Here is a 21,010-nt window from a genome sequence, read left to right on the forward strand (position 1 = left end):
GCCTCCATTCACCCCTTCCCTGGTCTTTTGGTACTCTTCCTGTCAGATCAGATCGAGAAATGTCCATCGGGGCAGGCTGGTCCATTTGCAGTGGTCTGTCTTCAGACACAGGGCCACAGAAAAGTTCGTGCTTGGGAATGGAGCGGGAGATTCAATGCAGGCTCTTGAGTTTGGGTCAGGGAGTATTTGCGTTTGCATAACAAGTGGGGAGATTTTTTTGGACGGTTGGAAAACTAGTCATTTATCTGAGGTCCCGGAGCTCTCTTAGCCACACTGAGATTTGGACCGTGGAAGTGGGTTCAAGACACTTGACCCCAGGGCTTGGCTATCTCTGGAAGTCACCCATCATTTCTATACTATTTTTTGCTGTCTGCCAGGCACTTCTGGGTTCTGAGGGAAGGTAGGCCACTGCCAAAAACAAAAGCTCTTGCTGGAGCTGTAGGACACTGGGAAAGGGCATTTGCCTTGCATGATGTCCACCTAGGATGGATCCCTCCATAGGGTCTCCTTACCACACCAGGAGTGATTACTGAGTGCAGAGCCAGGAATAAGTTCTGTGCATTTCTGGGTATAGTCCATAAATAAAAACAGAAAGGAAAGAAAACAAAAGCCAAATCCACAAACTGGCCAAAATGCGTCGTCCTCAGGAGCTGTCACATAGAGGCAGCAATTGGGGAGGCAATCATCTCAAGCAATAGGAGACCTGTAACCAAGTAAGCAGATACCATGGTGGAAGAGAAAGTAGGAAAGGAGCCTAGGGAGTGCCTAGGTTTGGGAGGTTGTGGTTTTTTCTTTGTTTTTTTTTTTGTTTTGTTTTGTTTGTTTTTTAGTTTTTTGGGTCACACCTGGCAGCGCTCAGGGGTTACTCCTGGTTCTCTGCTCAGAAATCGCTCCTGGCAGGCACAGGATACCATATGGTATGCCGGGATTCAAATCACTGTCCTTCTGCATGCAAGGCAAATGCCCTATCTCCATGCTATCTCTCAGGTCCCAGGTGGTTGTAATTTAAAGGTGTGTGTGTGTGGAGGGGGGTGTCATAGAAGGCTATATGGATGCTTTTCAGTAAAATTAACATAACAGGAAAGGAAATTCTTAGTGATATCTTTCTGGATTCCACTCTACCAAACAATCTCCAGGGAGGCCCCTTTAGCAATTTGGGGGTGGGGTTGGGCCACACCAAGCAGTGCTCATGAGCTACTCTAGTATGGTGGTTAGGACTATCCATCCTGGCATCCATTCAGTGCTTGGAAGTTCCTTTGGTGACAGAGATGGAATCCAGAGTTTCAACATGCAAAGCATAGTTCTAGTCCTCTGAGCCATTTCCCTCACCCCAGTAATTATAATTATTTTTTGGCTTTTTGGCCCAACCACACTGTGCTCAGGGCTTACTCCTGGTTCTGTGTTCAGGGATCAGTCCTGAGGATCAAATGGGATATTGGGGTTGGAACTCAGGTCAGCTGTATGCAAGGCAAGCATCCTACCCACTGTATTTTCTGTCTTACTCTGCAACCATATTTTATTCTTTTTTTTTTTTCGTTTTTGTTGTTGTTGTTGTTTTTGTTTGTTTTTGGCCACACCTGGCAGTGCTCAGGGGTTACTCCTGTCTATCTGCTCAGAAATAGCTCCTGGCAGGTACGGGGGACCATATGGGAAACCAGGATTCGAACCAACCACCTTTGGTTTTGGATCAGCTGCTTGCAAGGCAAACTCCGCTGTGTTATCTCTCCGGGTGCAACCATATTTTAAATAAACCTCACTGGTATGTCAGGTGCTCAGCAAGGTATGGAAGTCCCTCCAAATGGACTTCTATCACCAGATGAAACTCTTTCACCTGTTGATTCCAGAAAGCTGGAGAAGAAGGGATAGCAAAGCTTTGGGAATTGTACAAAACATGGTATTAGACTATTTGCTCACAAGAAATGGAATGGGACCAAGAAAGAAGGGACCATGAGATTCATTGGTGCCTATGCTGTATCTATCTTGGAATTTTGGCAATGAATGTTTCCTTAGATTAAAATCCAGCATGACATTCTCAGGGGAAATTAGAGTTAATGATAAAAAAAAGTTCTTGGGCCCGGAGAGATAGCACAGCGGCGTTTGCCTTGCAAGCAGCCGATCCAGGACCAAAGGTGGTTGGGTTCGAATCCCAGTGTCCCATATGGTCCCCTGTGCCTGCCAGGAGCTATTTCTGAACAGACAGCCAGGAGTAACCCCTGAGCAACGCCGGATGTGGCCCCCCAAAAAAAAAGTTCTTAGAGATCAGAGGCTAGAAAAACAGTACAGAGCATAGAGCATAGGGTATCTTCCTTGCATGAGGCTGGCCTCAATTCAACCCTAGTACCATAGTTGGTTCCCTAAATACCACAAAGAATGACACCTGAGAACAGAACCAAATGTAAGCCCTGAACACTGCAAGTGTGCCCCCAAAACAAACAGGGGATTTCTGAGGGGTTCTTTCTAAGAGTCTCAAAGAGTTCATTGCTCAGGGGTGGAGGGTGGTGCAGAGGGGAACACAGGTTTTTGATCTTGAGAGAACTCTGGCTGTACAGCTAGTTTCAGCACAACTAGAATGATAACCATTTTTCTGATCGCTGGGCAAATGCAATGAAGTCACAATACTGCCACACAACTTAACTCAGCCATGGTTGGATTCAGTAACCTACTGCTTTTAAGTAATGCTTGTGATCTAAGTTTTAGGGGTACCACTTCTTCTAAAAAGCTCTTGCTTTTAGGGGGATGATGCTTGGGCCACACCAGGTAATGCTCAGGGCTTACTCCTGATTCTGTGTCAAGGATGACTCCTGGAAGGTTCAGCAGACCATCGGAGGTGTCTGAAACTGAAAATGCCTCGTGCAAGGCAAACATCCTGTACTATCACTCCACCCCTAGCAAGTTCTTGCTGTTACAAGGTAGCCGTCCTGATCTTTTTTCAAGCATGAGTGATACTGGAGTCATTGCCACTTTCAGGACCATCATCTATCTGGTTATCCCAACTGGACAATGCTAGGGACTTTGCCAGTGATGTGACTTGTAGGATCTTACATTAAGAGACAGTGAGGTACCAATTAGCTCATTCCACTTAAATAGGACTTAGGGAACACCTACTAACCTAGTAGAATGGCAGACACCCAAAAGAATGGGGTAAAGAAAAAGAATCCAGTAAGATCTGGTGTCCGTAAGTCTCCCTGATCAACTGCTGAACTAGGATGTCTTCCATAAAGTGATGGCTTTGATCCTCATTGCTTCCACTTTTTGGATCATTGGGGTGGGGGTTATTTTTACTTTTGAATCTTACTTCTCCTCAGTTATGATTTGATGTGTTTTTTTTTTTTTTGCCTCCTTGGGAACCTACTGAAGGAAAAGGCTATGTATATTACACTTTCTATTATACAGTAAACTATTCATGGGTATCTGTGATGTTATTTCCTCATCTGTAGAATGCAAACGATACTGTATCTTGCCTCCTACACAGATTACTACTGTGTTTCCCTGAAAATAAAACATCCTCTGAAAATAAGACCTATTTACAGCTTTCCTTCTGGGTGAAATATAAGACATTTCCCCCCGAAAAAAGCCCCCCCCAGCTCTGTCTCGGAATGAAAATTAATTTACTGTAAACTGGTTTTTAGGGCCACCCTGACTGGAGTCTAGCAACCAGTGATGTTATGTGTAGTCCTGATGCTGTACTGTATACAGGTAATACATTTTCTTTATTTTCATTTAACTATAAATGTGTACCATATTCTTCTTCTTGGATAAACAAGACATTCTCTGGAAATAAGACCTAGCACATCTTTGGGAGCAAAAATTAATATAAAAGACACTGTCTTATTTTCGGGGAATATCTTTCACATGTGTTAGTAACTGTGGAAAAATTTCTGTGCATATAAAAACAGGAGGGGTGGTTATGACTATGACTATTAGTAGTAGTGAATTACACTTAAGGACCTATCTTAAAACTGAGCTACCAACATGGACAGTTAGTTCCTAAAGACTAACATTCTGATTGTCCTGCGGGATCAGCCTAAGCGATAGTTAATATCTGATAGGTGTCTCCCATGTGTTAAGCAAGATGGGTTTGGTAAAGATCTAGTTTAAATTGAATGGTGGAAGATGCCCTTCAACAGACGAATGGCTAAAGAAACCATGGTACATATACACAATGGACTATTATGCAGCCGTCAGGAGAGATGAAGTCTCTGAAGTCATGAAATTTTTCTATACATGGATGGACATGAAAACTATTATGCTGAGTGAAAGAAGTCAGAGGCAGAGAGATAGACACAGAATAGTCTCATTTATCTATGGGTTTTAAGAAGAAAAAAAAAAAGACATTACTGTAACCATGCCCAGAGATGAGGGCCCAAAGGATCAGCTCACAATATGAAGCTCATGTCGAGGAGGGGTGAGTGCAGTTAGAACACTAAACAACTACCATGGCAATGTTAATGAGTGAGAGAAGTAGAATGCCTTCCTTTTCCAGAATAGTCTCACTCATCTATGGTTTTTGTTTTGTTTTGTTTTGTTTTTTGGTTTTTGGTTTTTGGGTCACACCCAGCTGTGCTCAGGGGTTACTCCTGGCTATCTGCTCAGAAATAGCTCCTGGCAGGCACAAGGGACCATATGGGACACTGGGATTCGAACCAACCACCTTTGGTCCTGGATCAGCTGCTTGCAAGGCAAACGCCGCTGTGCTATCTCTCCAGGCCCTCATCTATGGGTTTTAAGAAAAATAAAAGACATCTTTGCAATAATTCTCAGAGACAAAAGAGAGGAGGGCTGGAAGGTCAAGCTCATGACATGAAGCTCACTACAACAAGTGATGAGTGCAGTTAGAGAAATAACTACATTGAGAACTATTATAACAGTGTGAATGGATGAGGGGAAATAGAAAACCTGTCTAGAGTACAGGCGGGAATAAATGAGGAGGAGGGAGATTTGGGACATTGGTGATGGGAATGTTGCACTGGTGAAGAGGGGGGTGTTCTTTACATGACTGAAACCCAACTACAATCATATTTGTAATCAAGGTGTTTAAATAAAGATATATATATATATATATATATATATATATATATATATATATATATATATATATATATATATATATGTTTAAAGAAAAGAATGCCTGTCTTGAATACAGGCAGGGGTTGTGAGTGGAGGAGGGGGATAGGGAGCATTGGTAGTGGGTATATTGCACTGGTGAAGGGGGGGATGTTCTTTTTGTGCCTAAAACCCAACTACAGTCGTGTTTGTAATCACGATGTTTAAATAAAGATAATAAAATAAAATAAAATAAAATTGCACAGTGGCCCATTGAGTCCTGCGAACAAGGCCGCGGTCCCTTTAAATATTGAAATGAAGGGGCGGAGCCGCTGTCAAGGTAACTTACTAGGGCTTGTCAGTTTCCAGGAAGTGACGTCGGGGGAGCCGCGGCGATGGAGGATGTGCAGGACCTGGGCGAGGAGTGGGACCTCGGCGCGTCCATCCCCGTGAGGCTCGACATCGGGGGTTCGGGGACCAGGGGCTGGCGCGTGGGGAGGAGCGACCTCGCCGGCCTCGGCCTTCCTGCGCCTCCTGGGTCCCGGCGTGGCCCGGAGTCGAGCCTGAGAGGCCGGGGAGGGTTGGCCCTACTTGCCCCGCCCCTGACAGCTAGCGGCCTGGACCCTGTGCTTGGGGTCCGCAGAGATGGGGGACCCGTGGGAGGGTCCAGGGTGGTCTCTGCTCTCCGGATCTCCGTGTAGGATGCTCCTCTTGAAGGGTCACACCTTCAAGATCGGGCCCGAGTCGCACCCGCGTCCACCCACCCAGAGAGTTTCCCTTGGAACTTGTTCCTGTCAATGAAGTCCTGTCCTATGCGGAGTTCTGTAGTTGGAAACCTGAAGGCAGCCTTGCTCATCAGTCCCCTGCCAGGAATGTGTGTGTGTGTGTGTGTGTGTGTGTGTGTGTGTGTGTGTGCGTGCGCGTGTGTGTGTGTGTGTTGCTCAGATATTTAAAGCCACGAGGTGTGTTTGTATGTGTTTGTGTGTATTCTTCAGATGTTTAAAGACAGGAGGTGTGTGTTTCCATGTGTCTGTGTGTGTTGCTCAGATATTTAAAGCCAGGAGGTGTGTGTGAGCTTTGCCTACAGTCCCCCTTCAGGATAGTGTGTGCATATGTGTGTGTTTTGCTCAGATATTTAAAATACCCAGGCTCAGTGGTCACAGAGTTCAAAGCTGTTGCCTAAGCTTGAAAGAACTCACCTTCCCCTGGAGCCCAGGGGTCCTTAACCTTGTGGTGGAGATGATGGTTTCCACTCGAAGGAGCTGCTGTGAAAGTGAACCCAGGTAATGCCTGGGAAGCATGGAACCCAGCCCCTGGCACATGCTGAGTTATTAGAAGAAGCTCACGACTTTCGCTCTAAGGCTGTGGTTTAGCCAAAGTTACACCATCTGCAAGACTGAAGGCCAAGTTCAGCCCGCATTCCAGTCCTTTCAAATCTTGTTTACCTTTGAAATTTGTGAAGGGGCCAGGGCACTTAGCTTGCACCCAGTTTCTATCCCAGCACTATGTATGCTCCCCAGAGCTCCACCGGGAGAAATCCCTGAGCATAGCAAAGGTGTATTTCCCTCTCCCCCAAGGGAAAAAAATCCAAAACTAAAATTAGTGAAGATGGGACCATATGCAGTTGTGCTTTGAGACTACTCCCAACTCGGTGCTCAGAGGGTCCTGTGGTGCCCGAGTTTACCGGGGTCTCTTTAATGAGCATACACTAACCTCTGAGCTATCAGCAGCACCCATACTGTAGTTCTAGTCAAGTCTGTGGATTTCTACAACACATCCCAAAAGTTTAAAGCCATATAATAATAGTTAAGAGTTAGTAGAGAAGACATCTGAAAACAACATCTGGAGATAAGGTCACTGAATTTTTGTTTTACTAGAAGTCCTGCAAGTATGTAGCATGCTGTGTTCCCAAGGCTCTGGCAAATGAGAAAGGACAGTTACGGGCAGAAGGATGGTGTGGTCTGCTGGTGGAGGAAAGGAGGCACTTAATTATCCATTGCCCCTGTGATGGATTTGAACGGGAAGTATAGATGGCACATGAGGGGTTTTATGCCGTTGTGAATAACTGCTCTAAATGTATTCATGGAGTAGCTTCCTGAAAGGTTTTAAACCTCCAGCATGGTATATAGTGGAAAGAACTCAACTTGAAAAACAGATGTTTTACGCTAAGAGTTTTAGTCTGTCTGTGCTTCAATGTCCCCTGTGAGGTGGCATTGGCCCAGTCCCAGTTCTTGTGAGAGTCAAATAAGCTACATCAAGGGAGATGGAAACATGTTTATAAAAATGTTGATTTTTGTTTCATTTAAGCAAATGAAAATGTCACTAGTTTACCACCCAGTAGTGTGCCTAAATAAAGCTTGTTTATGTGTGAGGAAGACACAAGGGATCCCACTCCAGGAGGGCTTTGGGGAGACCCCTGCTGCACATCATGGCTCATTTGATGACTTAGAATTTGAAGTTTTCTGATTTCTCAGCTGATGTCTCAAAATTCTCCTAAGACATTTTTAATGCTCGTATGTGTAAATCAAATTAGTGTGCACATCAAGACAGATGCTCTCTGTATTTTTCTGGTGTCAATTTCCATGGAAATTCTTTCTCCTCAAAATCTGGATAACTGCTCATGCCAAATTTTAGCTTTGAAACTAGACCTTGGGAACCTTTAATGGACTTTTCCATGAGCTGTGTGGGGCCCTTTTGCCCATTCTACAGGAATCCCATGATGTGTTCCTTTGGGTAAAAGAGAGCTATAGTTATGACAGGAAACTTTGGGCCAGAGAAGTAATATGGGGGTGAAAGTGCTTGCCTAGCGTGCTGTTGACTCCTGTTCGATTTCCAGCATGCATACAGTCCCCCAAACCCTTTCAAGAATCACCCCTGAGCACAGAGCTAGGAGGATCCCCTAATCATTACCAGAATGTCCCCCACCCCCAATAGGTAAAAGAAAACCTTGTGGTCATTCGCACTGCTATTTCCCATTGTAGCAAATATAGCTGACCCTTAGATGCTTTGTTTAAGGTTCTGGGTTTTTTCTAAGGACTGTTTTCGGTGATCCAGATCTTAGCTACCACCAGGTCATCCTCAGTTCTTCCCTGTTCTCAGCTGAATAGTGGTTCAAAGACTCTTGGATCAGCATTGACCTTCATCTCTCCTTACAGAAGGCCAAGATGGGTCGCCGCGCTCAACAGGAATCCACCCAAGTCGAAAATCATCTCAACAGCAAGAATTCTGTCCTGACTGAAGAGGTGGGTCTTAAAAACTCCGGAGAAATGCTCTCTAAGGTAAAAGCCAGTGGAAGCCATAACTTCTTTCCTCTAGCACCTCCTTTTTCCTACTCTTTGGACTAGGGAATTTCCTTCTCTGGTATTTGTCCTACTAGTTAGAGTGGAAGAGGAACTTCCTTTGTCCTTGATGCCAGAATTGCTGCTTTACCTTTTCAGTGAAGAATGTATATCTGCTGAAGCAAGGGACTGGGAGGCCTCAAAGACTAGGGAGAATCCAGGTTTTGTTTGTTTGTTTGGTTTGGTTTTTAGTCCACCCTCTGACAGTGCTCAGAGGTTACTCATGGCTCTGAACTGAGGAAGCACTCCTGGCAGGCTCAGAGGACCATATGGGATGCCAGGAATTGAACCTGGGTCAGTTGTATACAAGGTAAGCACACTACTGTAATGTCTCTTTGGCTTCAAGGAATCCTGGTTTTTTTTTTTTATTTCTGCCTCCTACTGGCCAGTGAAGCATGCTAGAGGTTGGGTAAAATTACTCTCTAGCTTGATCTTAGCTCAGAAGTGGGGAGCTGCACATCCTCAAGTTTTAGTCAGGAAAGGACTGACTGGTCTTACTGCTCTGGTCTTACTGTCCTGGAAACTTGCCCGAGTGACCTGCCACTGTGGGAATGTGTCCAGCGGGTCTGGGGAGGGTAAGGAATCAGCTCCAGGACCGTTCTCTTTGCCAGGGAACTATTTTTAGCAGTTTATTCAGAGCCCCTTTTTATCTTCCCCTATCAGATGGAAGGAACTTTCCTGAACCCTTTCAGGAATCAGTTTCAGGGTAATCCCCGCTGTCAGCTCCTCCCAGCTTCTCCCAGGCCCAGGGCTTCTTCCCTGCAGATCCTCCGATACCGTTATAGTTCCAGGGTCATTTAGCTTCTCACATTATATACTAATGGACTTTTTACATGGGTCTCTGCTCACCTGAACAGTGGTTTCTACACAACTAGTTCTGGTTGCTCCATTACTTCTGGCATATTAATCTGAACTGGTTTATAACAGGGGACAGGATTGACCCTAGGAAAGGTGATGATGGGTCATGCAGATGCTTGAGAAAAGTCTGCTGGGACAAGTCAACAGCCACAACTCCCTTCTATATTTGTGTGCAGGGTTGTCCTTCACTTTTTAATTTAACATTTTTGTAGCTCAAGGAATTGAACCTGGGGTCCTATCTTCAAAGCAGTTGCTCAAGCTCTGAGTCATATCCCCAGCTCCTGTCCTGTACTTTCATAGGAAAATGCTTTTTGTACCATTTCTTTTTGTTTGTTTGTTTTTGGTTTTTGGGTCACACCCGGCAGCGCTCAGGGATTACGCCTGGCTCTACGCTCAAAAATCGCTCCTGGCAGGCTCGGGACCATATGGGAGGCTGGGATTCGAACCATTTTCCTTCTGCATACAAGGCAAACATCCTACCTTCATGCTATCTCTCTGGCCCCTTACACCATTTCTTCAAGCTCTCTATACTTTACCCCTTTTACTTTCTCTCATCTTCTCACTTGTTAGAAAAATGCGAGAGGATTTGATATTTTTTTTCTTCTTAATGTCATAGACCTGTTGGTTCAGAAAAGCTGGAGACTGGCCATTGGCCTCACTGTATGAAGACAGTTAGACAGTGGCAGGGTTTCAGGGGATAGAATAGGGACTGTGGGTACTTCAAGTTCCCTCTAATGGGGGCAACCATTAATCCATCCAATCGATGGATCCTGTGGCTCATACAGTCTTGCTCACCTTCTGATTTTCCCAGAGATACTGGCAGGTCACAAATTTATGTCAACACAAAGCTCTCTGAGAGATAACCGTTGATAAAAAATATCAAATCTCAATGTAGGCTGTTTTAGGCCTGCCCTGTTGATTGACCATATCATGTCCATTTCAGTGTTGACTGCATTGTAATTTAGTTGGTTACCTGCCAGTGAGTAACATATTTTTGTTTCAATGATGTGAGCTGTGAGCTTTGAAGGCAGCCTATCTCTTTTCATTGTACCCCAGTATCTATCACATTACCTAGCACAACAGGCAGGTGGTGGGCTCTGTGGAGGTGGGATGGGAGGAGGTGTCACTTGTTAGAAAAATGCGAGAGGATTTGATATTTTTTTTCTTCTTAATGTCATAGACCTGTTGGTTCAGAAAAGCTGGAGACTGGCCATTGGCCTCACTGTATGAAGACAGTTAGACAGTGGCAGGGTTTCAGGGGATAGAATAGGGACTGTGGGTACTTCAAGTTCCCTCTAATGGGGGCAACCATTAATCCATCCAATCGATGGATCCTGTGGCTCATACAGTCTTGCTCACCTTCTGATTTTCCCAGAGATACTGGCAGGTCACAAATTTATGTCAACACAAAGCTCTCTGAGAGATAACCGTTGATAAAAAATATCAAATCTCAATGTAGGCTGTTTTAGGCCTGCCCTGTTGATTGACCATATCATGTCCATTTCAGTGTTGACTGCATTGTAATTTAGTTGGTTACCTGCCAGTGAGTAACATATTTTTGTTTCAATGATGTGAGCTGTGAGCTTTGAAGGCAGCCTATCTCTTTTCATTGTACCCCAGTATCTATCACATTACCTAGCACAACAGGCAGGTGGTGGGCTCTGTGGAGGTGGGATGGGAGGAGGTGTGTTGTAAGGTTTCATAAGGTTGTGGAGCTCTGAGACACAAATGATGGTGGCATATTCAGAGGGACGGTGAAAGGCCCCTTGCTCAATTCAGCTGGATCTCAAGGAGCTTGGACTGCAGTTGCATATTGCTTCAAAAATGGAAATGGGGGGGAGGCAGAGAGATAGCATGGAGGTAAGGCATTTGCCTTGCATGCAGAAGGATGGTTGTTCGAATCCTGGCATCCCATATGGTCCCCTAGCCTGCGGGGGTGATTTCTGAGCATTGAGAGAGGAGTAGCCCTTGAGCGCTGCTGGGTGTGACCCAAAAACCAAAAACGAAAAAAAAAAAAAAAAAGGAAATGAGGGCCAGAGAGATAGCATAGTGGTGGGGCATTTGCCTTGCATGTGGCCAACCTGGTACTTACCTGGTTTGATTCCTGACATTCCATGTGGTCCCCCAAGCTTGCTAGGAGCAATTTCTTTTTTCTTTTTCTTTCTTTTTTTTTGGGGGGGGGTCACACTTGACAGTGCTCAGGGGTTACTCCTGGATCTATGCTCAGAAATCACTCCTGCCAGGCTCAGGGGACCATATGGGATGCTGGGATTTGAACCAATGACCTTCTGCATGAAAGGCAAATGCCTTACCTCCAGGGGTCTTCAAACTTTTTAAAGTGGGGGCCGGATTACGGTCCCTTAGAGAGCTGGAGGGTCGGACTATATGAGCTACTAATTCCTACTCACACTGCACATATCTTATATAAATAAAATGAAAACCATTTATAAATAAACAGATCACGCACCAGTATTTCAATGGGAACTGTGGGCCTGCTTTTGGCTAAAGAGACGGTCAATGTCCGGTTCCATATTTGTCACTGCCAAGTGATGCAAGTGGGCATCAGTTAATCTTGATCTGGTTGGAGATTTCAGATGTTTCATTCTTGGAAAAGTCTGTTCACAGGCATAAGTGCTACCAAAGATGGTTACCATTTTGAGTGCATGGTTCCTGATATTTGGATATACACTGAGTGTATATGCTGGCAGGTATCTTGGCAACCAAACAGCGCTCACTGCTTTCGGGCCGGATCAGACTCCTCTGCGGGCCTCATGTGGCCAGCGGGCCGTAGTTTGAAGACCCCCGCTTACCTCCATGCTATCTCTCCAGCCCCGCTAGGAGCAATTTCTAAGCACAGGGCCAGGAGTAATCCCTGAGCATTGCCAGGTGTGGCCCAGGAATCAATAAATTGGTAGATAAATAAATAAGCTGCTTAAAAAAAAAATGGAAATGGGTGAGTGGGTGACTTTGCTAATGGCTTGGCTGTGTTCTACTTGCAGCTTCTGGCCATTTTAGATAGTGGGACTAGAGAATCCATCCCTACATCAGACATCAGAGAGGCTTTGTTTTGTTCATATATTCAGCGGGGACAGCAGATTTCAGTGGGCAGAAAGGACACAATCCCTAACATCATGGAATTTATATACATACATACACACACACACACACACACACACACACACACACACACACACACACACACACACACACATATATATATATATATATATTTTTTTTTTGCTTTTTGGACCACACCTGCTGACACTTAGGGGTTACTCCCAGCTATGCACTCAGAAATAGCTCCTGGCTTGGGGTACCATATGGAATGCCAGGGGATCAAACCTTGGTTTATCCTACTGCTTGCGTTACTGCTCTGGCCCCAGGAATTTATATTCTTGTCCTTACTGGCAGGCAGAATGACTAACTCCAACTTAATTTTGAAGGAATTAGATGAGTGAGCTTGTGATGGGTCATGCTCTGTAATGACATGTAGCCTCATAGTCCTGTATGTGCCACCCTCCCTCCTTCTGAATGCCAATCTGATTCCTGGACCAGGTTCACTGGGCATGGAAGCAACCACTCATACTCTTCCCAGTTTCCCAGGATTCCCAGAATCCCAGGTTTTGTGTCCTGAATCCTAACAAAGGTTTCAGGGTATCAGACTTTCCAGAATGCCCACTTCATATCATATATACCATTCCTTCTCAGGGTCTTAGAACTGTCACAGGAGAACTCTCTTTCTCTCTCTCTCTCTCTGTCTCTCTCTCCTTTCTCTCCTCTCTCTCTCTCTCTCTCTCTCTCTCTCACTCTCTCTCTCTCTCTCTCTCTCTCACTTGACGGGTGCCTCTGAAAGCAAAGTGCCAGTTAGAATTCCAGGATTCCTTCTGCCCTGGGTGAGCTGAGGATGGAAGCAGTGTGGGCAGCCTCCCCCGGGGCCACATACTCACTGTGCTGCGTGGGATTTGGGGGTTATTTCTTGCTAAAATTAGACACGAAGGCTTGTGTGTGTGTGTGCCCATTTACATTCCATTTCTGAATGTATGACTTGATACATTTATTTTTGTCCTCTCTCAGGCTATATTCTAGGATGCAGTTCTCCATGAAAGCATAAATATAGTACCTGGGGATCGTCAGACATTCTGGAATTACTTTACACTTAAGATAGGAATTAGTTCAAACAAGTGATCATTTTCATTGGAGTTGGTGGCCCTGGGAAATCTGGGGAAAGAGGCAGAAAAGGATCTGGAATAGAAAGACATAGGACCCAGGTTTGGTAGCAGGAGACTGGGCTCTTTGATAGACAGAACCTAGAACTAATCTCAAATCTTCCATTTCATGACCTGTCCAGTGGTGCTATTTGCCTTTTTTTTTTTTTTTTTGGCCACATCAGTTGACGCTCTGGCTATGTGCTCAGAAATTGCTCCTGACTTGGGGGGACCATATGGGACTCTGGGAATCAAACCAAGGTCTGTCCTGGGTTAGCCATGTACAAAGCAAGTGCCCTACTGCTGCGCTATTGCTCTGGCCCCACTATTTGCCTTTTGAACTCCACATTAACTCCCTCTTCCCACCTACAATGTTTATCTGACTCATTTGTGGGGAGCTGAATTCCAGGCAGCTTGATGTGTGAGTGAGTGAAACATGCATTTCTGTCATTTTAACATTCTGCAGACAGTCAACTGGTGAAAAGTGCATCTTTGGGCAGGGCGCTGCTGATGCTACTAAAGCCAAAGAGGAGGAGGTCAGCTGGTCTCACTTTGAGCTGATTTGGAAGGCTCATGTTTTCCGGTGCCCTGGACATTCCTTCGGAAGAAAGGATAAACGCATCAGCGATGGGGTTGGACAGGCCTGGAGCAGTAGCTCAGTGACTAATGCAAGTCACGTAATCTCTTTAAGCCTCAGTTTCCTTGTTGGTCGAATAGAGATAATAATACCACATACTTCATAGAGTGGCCAGAAAGAATGATTATAGATAATAGATGTCATAGATAAGAGATAATAGTTGTAAAGTCTTTAGCACAGCCTGGCACATAGGCAGCTAACATATTGCTGTTATCCACTATCTAGCGCTTGGCTGTTCTTTGGGATAGGAGGAGGCAGGGGTTGGAACTTAAGCCCTGAGTTTCATATATGTGAAGCATGTCACTGAGTTGCGTCTCAGCTCCCTTACCCCTACATTAACCTTCTCTACTGAGGATGAGAACTCATGGCCTTCATGTTGAATTTAAATTAGTCATCTTGTTTGGACCATACAGAGTAAATAAATAAAACTTCACACGAGAGCCAGGCTTAGGGTTTCTCTTTAAAACCAGAAGTTCTGGCACAGTGAGAAGCTGGGCTGGCATCCCCTCCTGCTGGCATCCCCAGCTGGATGCCGTTGGCTGGAACTGCTCATGTAATGGAACTACGCCACACCCAGCATTTCTGCTTTGCTGTCACTTCTGTCTCATCTTCCTACTGGGATTTACTCATATTTTATCTGCCTGGGTGCTGCTTCCCTTTGGAGCTAGAGATGGAACCTCCTGCTCTCTTAGGGTTTTCAGGTATTCTGGTTGTGGCTGTTGGTACTGAGTTTGGCTCCATGAAACAGAAGATCCTCTTCTCAGATTGGCGTCAGGCAGGAATGGTTTTTCCCGTGACAAGGAGTACAGTGGAGGGTGATGGTGATGGTGGGGTCAATGCGTTCCATCCTCATTCCCTCAGTCCTTCCTGGCTCCCTGCTCTGCCCTCTGGAGCTAGATTGGTTGGTTTTGTGGTATTGAGGAGGAATCCAGGGCCTCATACAGGCAAGCATTCTCAGTGAGTTCAGATGCTGCCCCTGCCATCTAAAGCTTGTTACTTGTGCCTTGTTCTCATGGATGCAAGATAGCTTGTTGAGTTAGATCTACCTTCAGGTGGGAAGAGAGGTTCTAGCTGAAGTTCCAGGTGTTTGCCAACTTAGTGGATCCTTCTTTTTCTGGAAAGCCAGAGCCCCAGGCTTCACCATATAGACCTCCACTTGCATTTCATCCATTTGAATTGAATCTTAAGGACTGCTCACGGTAGGAATCAAGGGAGCTTTCAACTGGGCACATTGCCACACCCATGTCATGAAGGTTTGGTGTTAGGGAAAAGAGGCTGGCCATTGAGAAGGCACTTTGCAAATGATAAAACAATTATTTTAAAATGGCATTTTAGAAAAAAGTTCAGTAGGCTTGGCTATGGAAAGGAATTAATTATTTTTAGTAACCAAAAAAAAATTCACATTCTTCTCCAATTTTCAAGTTTGATGTAATATTGAGTTCAATGAAAAATTTTATGTCCTGAAGTCCCAGGGAACCCATGTGAGAAGCTTGTCCAAATCCTCTTTTTGATTTTTTTCTGCTGTGCTTTCTGTCTATGGGGACTTTCTGCCCCAAGGACATTGTGGCCCAGATACAGTCACTATACTCTTCCTCTGCTCCACCATTTGGTAAGTCTCAAATATTATCAAGGAATAGACCTCATTGTAATGATGGACCAGATGGACAAAGTCTTGGTTCAATATCAGAGCTGATTTGAGTTTTGTCCCTTGTTTAGGGATGTAGAGACAATGAGTACTGAGGGATGTATGCAAAATTTTTGGCACAGTACCCAGTGCATAGAAACCTCTTGAGAAATGGTTAGGACTAGAGGTTCTCACTACTTTTTTTTGCACCACAGTTCACAAACCAGGCTTTGACTGCTGGCCACAGAAAGTTCAGGTAACTATTCAGGCTGGCATTAGAATATTGAGGATTGAACTGGCAGATAATGCCGCATCTTCCCCTATCTAGATTTTTTCTGGGAAGAGCAACTTCCAGAATTAAATTGGATTTTTTTCTGCCTGAGCTTTCATCTTCTGCTGATTCTGCTGACTCTGCTGTTGCACAAGAAAACACTTGGACCCTTTGTCTAAGAAAATTCCATTTCCAAGCACTGAGTTTGGGAGAAAAGTAATTTGGGGCAAAATCTCTCCAGGACTAGAGTACCCTTCAGGTGAGCATTTCTCACATGGGTCCAGATTTAGCTTTTGAGTTACAGATGGTGATTGCAGTTTTTGTCCACACTGGAACAGTTGCTATTCTCTCTCTTCTTTGAAGAAAGACATGACATGAACTCTCTTCTTTGAATTTCAAGGAAACTCTTGACTTCTCTTATCTACTGTCAGGACTACTGTTATCTCCTTGTAGCTGTGCAGACACTGGGACTTAGAGATTGGGTGATGAGTCCAGAGTCATTCTGCTCATCTTACCCGGGGTTTGCTTTCTCTGACTTCTAGCCAGGTGCCTGACCTCTCAAAGCTCCCTTTCTGCTGGCTAGGTGGATATCTTGGAGGGAGCAAAGAGACCTGTGGGACATTTCCCTCAATCCCTTGGAATCCTCCAGAGTGGGAAGAAGTCCTCTATCATTTGATCATCCTTCTTCATCCACTTGTCTAGAGAAGTATTTGAGTCACAGCTGTTCTCTTTTTCACCTTCCCACCCCCACCCTAGGACACAGAACTGAAAGTGAGCCAGATTCCCTTGCAGGAATCTGAGAAATGCTGCTGGACTCATGTTCCCAAATTAGGCCAATTTCCTCATCCTCCACCAGCCTCCCTCAGCTGGAGCTCCCATGGTGCCTTGCATGACGTCTCTCGCCCTCGCTTGTCCCCTGACTGGTCTGCCAGCCAGGCAGTTATTTTCAGCCCAATAGGGTTATCTACTGACCCTTTTTGGTGACATTTTTCTTCTTTCTCACAAAAATAACTTTCCTGATTGGTCACATTTTTCAGCCTTTTTCGTAGTCCCCCCTCCAATGAATGGAATGGATGGATGGAATGATGCTGTTGATAACGTTGTCCGAGAGGGTTGCGGGGAATTTGATGTGGACTATTCATGAGGAATGCATTTTCCACAGTTCATATTTCTGTCATATTTTGCATGCTTTGGTTTTGAACTCTCCCTCGAGGTGGGCAGATGCTCCTGGCCAACTCCTCCCCGGGCCGCTGTTGCGTGGGAAGGAATGTCATGTTGGGGAGCTTTAGAAGGCGCATCTCCCACTTTGGGTTGGGTTGGGCTCCCTTAGGTCCCACTGCACCACTCACTCTCTCCAGTGGAGGGTGGCTGTCCTGGCTTTCTGCAAGTCCTATCATGGCAGGAAGCCTTGAAAAGGGCTGTGGGGTTCTTGTCCTCGCTTTTGAGGAGGGATAAGGGAGAAACACATGTTTCTTAGACATGCAGGAATCCGAGAATTCATATATGTAGTATATTCAAGGCATGCACCCAACCTGGGTGGACTCCCCACACCACATGGTCCTCCTACCATGATTGGGTTCACTCCTCAAGATACCTGAGCACTGCTGGGTGTGGTTCTGGTAGTCCCCTAGCATCCTCGGTGTAACCCTAATAACTCCTGAGCACTCTGGGGGTGGTTTTGGTGGTCCCTGAACACAGGGTCTGAACAGTCTTATATCCTCAGCTCTTCATATTGAATTGGCTGCTAGGAAGGGCCTAGGAGCCTTACCAGCACACGTGGGAGCATCCTTCTCCCCAGGAAAAGAGTTTACTGCTCTGTGAATTTAGCTGCTGCTGTCATGATCTGTAGAAAGGACAGTCATTTTGTCCTCAGTCCCATTGTATGGTCTATGCAAGTTTCCTCTCTCTAGTGGAGATGATTACAACAGTTCTCTCCAAGGTTGTTAAAGGGTTAAATCAAAGATTGTCTAAACCTCTCAGGGCAGTGCTGACACATGTGAAATGTTGTCTATAGAGTTGTCATCTGAGAATTAGAAAGTAGTATCAATTTGTCTGAGTTTCATTTATTTATTTATTTATTTATTTATTTTTTCCGAGTTTCATTTCTGTAAGGATCAGAGGTATTCACTTTTCATGGAATTTAACTGGCCCCTCAGGCACAGGCACATAGTCCTTGGGTGGGAATTCTTTGCACCCTGGAGATTCTTTTCTGTCTCTTCCAGTAGCATATCTGCCAATGTTATTGACCATTCATTTGCCAGTAGCTTTTCATCTTTTCAAAACCAACCAGCCTTCTTGAGATTGGCAGTTGTTCCAAAGAATAGGCCTGCTCTTCAAGCCGTGTTCTTCCTCGAACACGTATCTTGCCAACTTGTCTCTGTGTCTCTTTGCTGGCTTTTTCCATGCTGGAGAAGCCCTGTTCTCTCTTGAACATGTACTTCCTCTCTGTCTCCCCCTTCACATCTTTCTAAATAAGTTTTGTTCAACAAAATTCTCTTACTTCCCATACGTACAAAAAGAATAATTAATTACTGACTCATGCCATTTTATTCTCCTGAAGATGTAATAAAGATAGAAAACTAGCAGGGCGGAGTACCTTAAAGACCTCAGTGACCTTGGAGTTTATGGTAACATCTTAATTTTTGTTTTTGTGTTTGGGCCATTCATGGTGGCACTTGGCTCTACAGTCAGAAATCATTCCTGTCAGCTTGGGGACCATATGGGCTGCCAGGGATTTTACCTGGGCCAGCCGCTTGCAAGGCAAAGGCCATACCCACTGTACTATCACTTTGACCTCAACATCTATTTTTTTTGGTTTTTGGGCCACACCTGGCAGTGCTCAGGGGCTACTCCTGGCTCTATGCTCAGAAATCGTCCCCGGTAGGCTCAGGGGACCATATGGGATGCCGGGATTCAAACCACCGTCCTTCTGCATGCAAGGCAAATGCCTTACCTCCATGCTTTCTCTTCAGCCCCCAACCTCAACATCTTAATCTTGTAATCTATGACATAATTGGTAGTGCTTGGGGCCTTTCAGCAGTGCTCAGGGAGCCACATGGTGTCTGGAATCGAATCTGGCAGCCCCATAGGCAGATTATATGCACCTGCCCTTTGTACATGCACCTGCCCCTAACATCTCAATTAATTTATTTATATGGAATCTGATTGAGATTGTTGTATGTGCCCGTGATAAACTAGACATGTTTTCTGGCCTCATAGAACCTTGATGTGGGGCTGCGGATAAGTTACTTTCACAAGGAAAGATAGGAGGATACCTTCCTTGCAGTCTCTTTTTTTCTTAGTGGCATAAGGAAAAGTTATCCAGAAAAGAAAACCATATCAGACCTTACACCTGCAGGATGAGTAGAAATTAGCCAAGGAAGGAGCAGAGGAGAAAGCAGAGCATGTCCAGTGATAAGCTTGTGTCAAGCTCTCATAAATTCTCCCATAGAATGATGACTGCATTTTTTGATGGAGCAAGCTTCAGATGGCAGATGGTTAAGGGTTCTGGGTAACTTTTGCAAGCAATGAGATGCTTTTCCAGTATTTGGAAACCAGCCCCTTATCTTTTTTGCAAGATGAATCATTTGGAGCCAGTCTCTTGTGTGACACTGAAATAATTGGCAATATTTTGCAAGTTAGAATCTTGAAATATTTTTCTAGTCATCTTCCATTGATGCATCTTTACTCCGACTGTCCAGCTTTCTTTCTGCAGCTGTGCTCAAAAGCCCCCTGAGATGTATTTAAGAACAGTCTAGTTTCTGACTCTTCTAGCTCATCCTTTATCTCCCCACTTCCCTTTCCTTCGGCAGCATTATTATGGCAAACATGGAGGGTCACACACTGCTGCCATGCTTGCTAGCCTCTGGACGTTTTTAGCTGCTTACCAGGGGACATACTTTTTTTTAATCTGCGACTGTGGGGTGGATTAGGGGTTTGGATGGGTGCACACCTAAGGGTATTCAAGGCTTATTCCTGGTTCTGTGCTCAGGGATTACTCCTGGTGGGGCTCTGGGAACATATGGGATGTGGGAGATTGAGCCCAGGTTGGCTATTTGTAGTCCACTTGCAGGCCAGCGCCCTACCCTCTATACTGTCTTTCCTACCCAGCTTGTATTTTTGAACAGTGGTGGTTATGCTTTTTTTTGACTGTGCTCACCAGGAGTCTCTGTGATACATACATATGTATTTGCAGGAGATTGTACTGTAAAGGCTGATCACATGTGTTTTTAGTTGTGGTCCTTGTATTGTGAACACTCTTTTGTCCTGGTGGCTCCAAACAGTTGAGCTGTTAGCCCTGTGCTCCACATTCATATAGTCGGTATAGGGAATTGAACTCCCAACCTCAAACTTTCAAGGCAGTCACTTTGCACTACCTCCTGGGCTCCCAGCTCATCTTTTTTAAGGACATGCTTAGTGGCCAAGAATTAAATCCTAGAAATGCTTTACTTTCTCTGAGGTTATATGCCTCTGTGACATATCTTAGTAAACAAGAGAATTCTACTTGTTATTGGAAACCATGCCGATTTAGTTATGATCTGGTAGAACGTAAGACATTTCTTTTGATTTCACAAAGTCAGAGAAACTAAACCCCTCTACATTCTTCTAGTTACAGTGTATGTGAGATGCTTCATAAATATACGTGCAAGGGATCCAAGTTCCCATTAGTGTCTGCTTCACCCATTCTAAATGCAGTGCCTCAAGAAAGATGAGAAGCCCAGCTTTGGCTTCAAGGATTGCTCTGTGGCTCACACATCCCTAAGTCTGTCTACTTATGCCTGTTTCAGATTCTGTGGTATATATTGGTTTGGCTTCTGTTGGAGTGAGTTGTCTACTGGCTTGTGTTCAGAAATCTTTTGTTTATTTACTTGTAAAATTTTATTTCATTAAATAAAATTGTGATTTAGAAAGTCCTTCTTAGTTGGGTTTCAGTCAAACAATGAATCATGGCCAATCCCAACACCAGTGTTGATTTCTCTCCACCAATATTCCCCAAGTGCATCCCATACCACCTTCACCTCCTCCAGCTTCCCA

General features: G+C 44.9%; 3 protein-coding genes across 3 annotated transcripts in view; 2 read left to right on the forward strand and 1 right to left on the reverse strand.

Annotated features, from left to right (window-relative positions):
* The window catches only part of LOC126004088 (peroxiredoxin-1), a 1,184,503-nt gene that overhangs the window by 333,888 nt on the left and 829,605 nt on the right, over window positions 1-21,010 (reverse strand). The window lies entirely within an intron of this gene.
* Window positions 1-21,010, forward strand: part of VASH1 (vasohibin 1) — a 967,981-nt gene that overhangs the window by 233,168 nt on the left and 713,803 nt on the right. The window lies entirely within an intron of this gene.
* IFT43 (intraflagellar transport 43) overlaps window positions 5,438-21,010 on the forward strand; it is a 93,882-nt gene continuing 78,309 nt past the window's right edge. The window contains exons 1-2 of the mRNA XM_049770495.1: window positions 5,438-5,492; window positions 8,199-8,321. Coding sequence (XP_049626452.1) covers window positions 5,439-5,492; window positions 8,199-8,321 — 177 coding nt within the window. The 5' untranslated portion in view covers window position 5,438. The remainder of the gene's footprint in view (window positions 5,493-8,198; window positions 8,322-21,010) is intronic.

This window comes from Suncus etruscus, chromosome 3, assembly GCF_024139225.1.
Source record: "Suncus etruscus isolate mSunEtr1 chromosome 3, mSunEtr1.pri.cur, whole genome shotgun sequence".
Lineage (NCBI taxonomy): Eukaryota > Metazoa > Chordata > Mammalia > Eulipotyphla > Soricidae > Suncus > Suncus etruscus.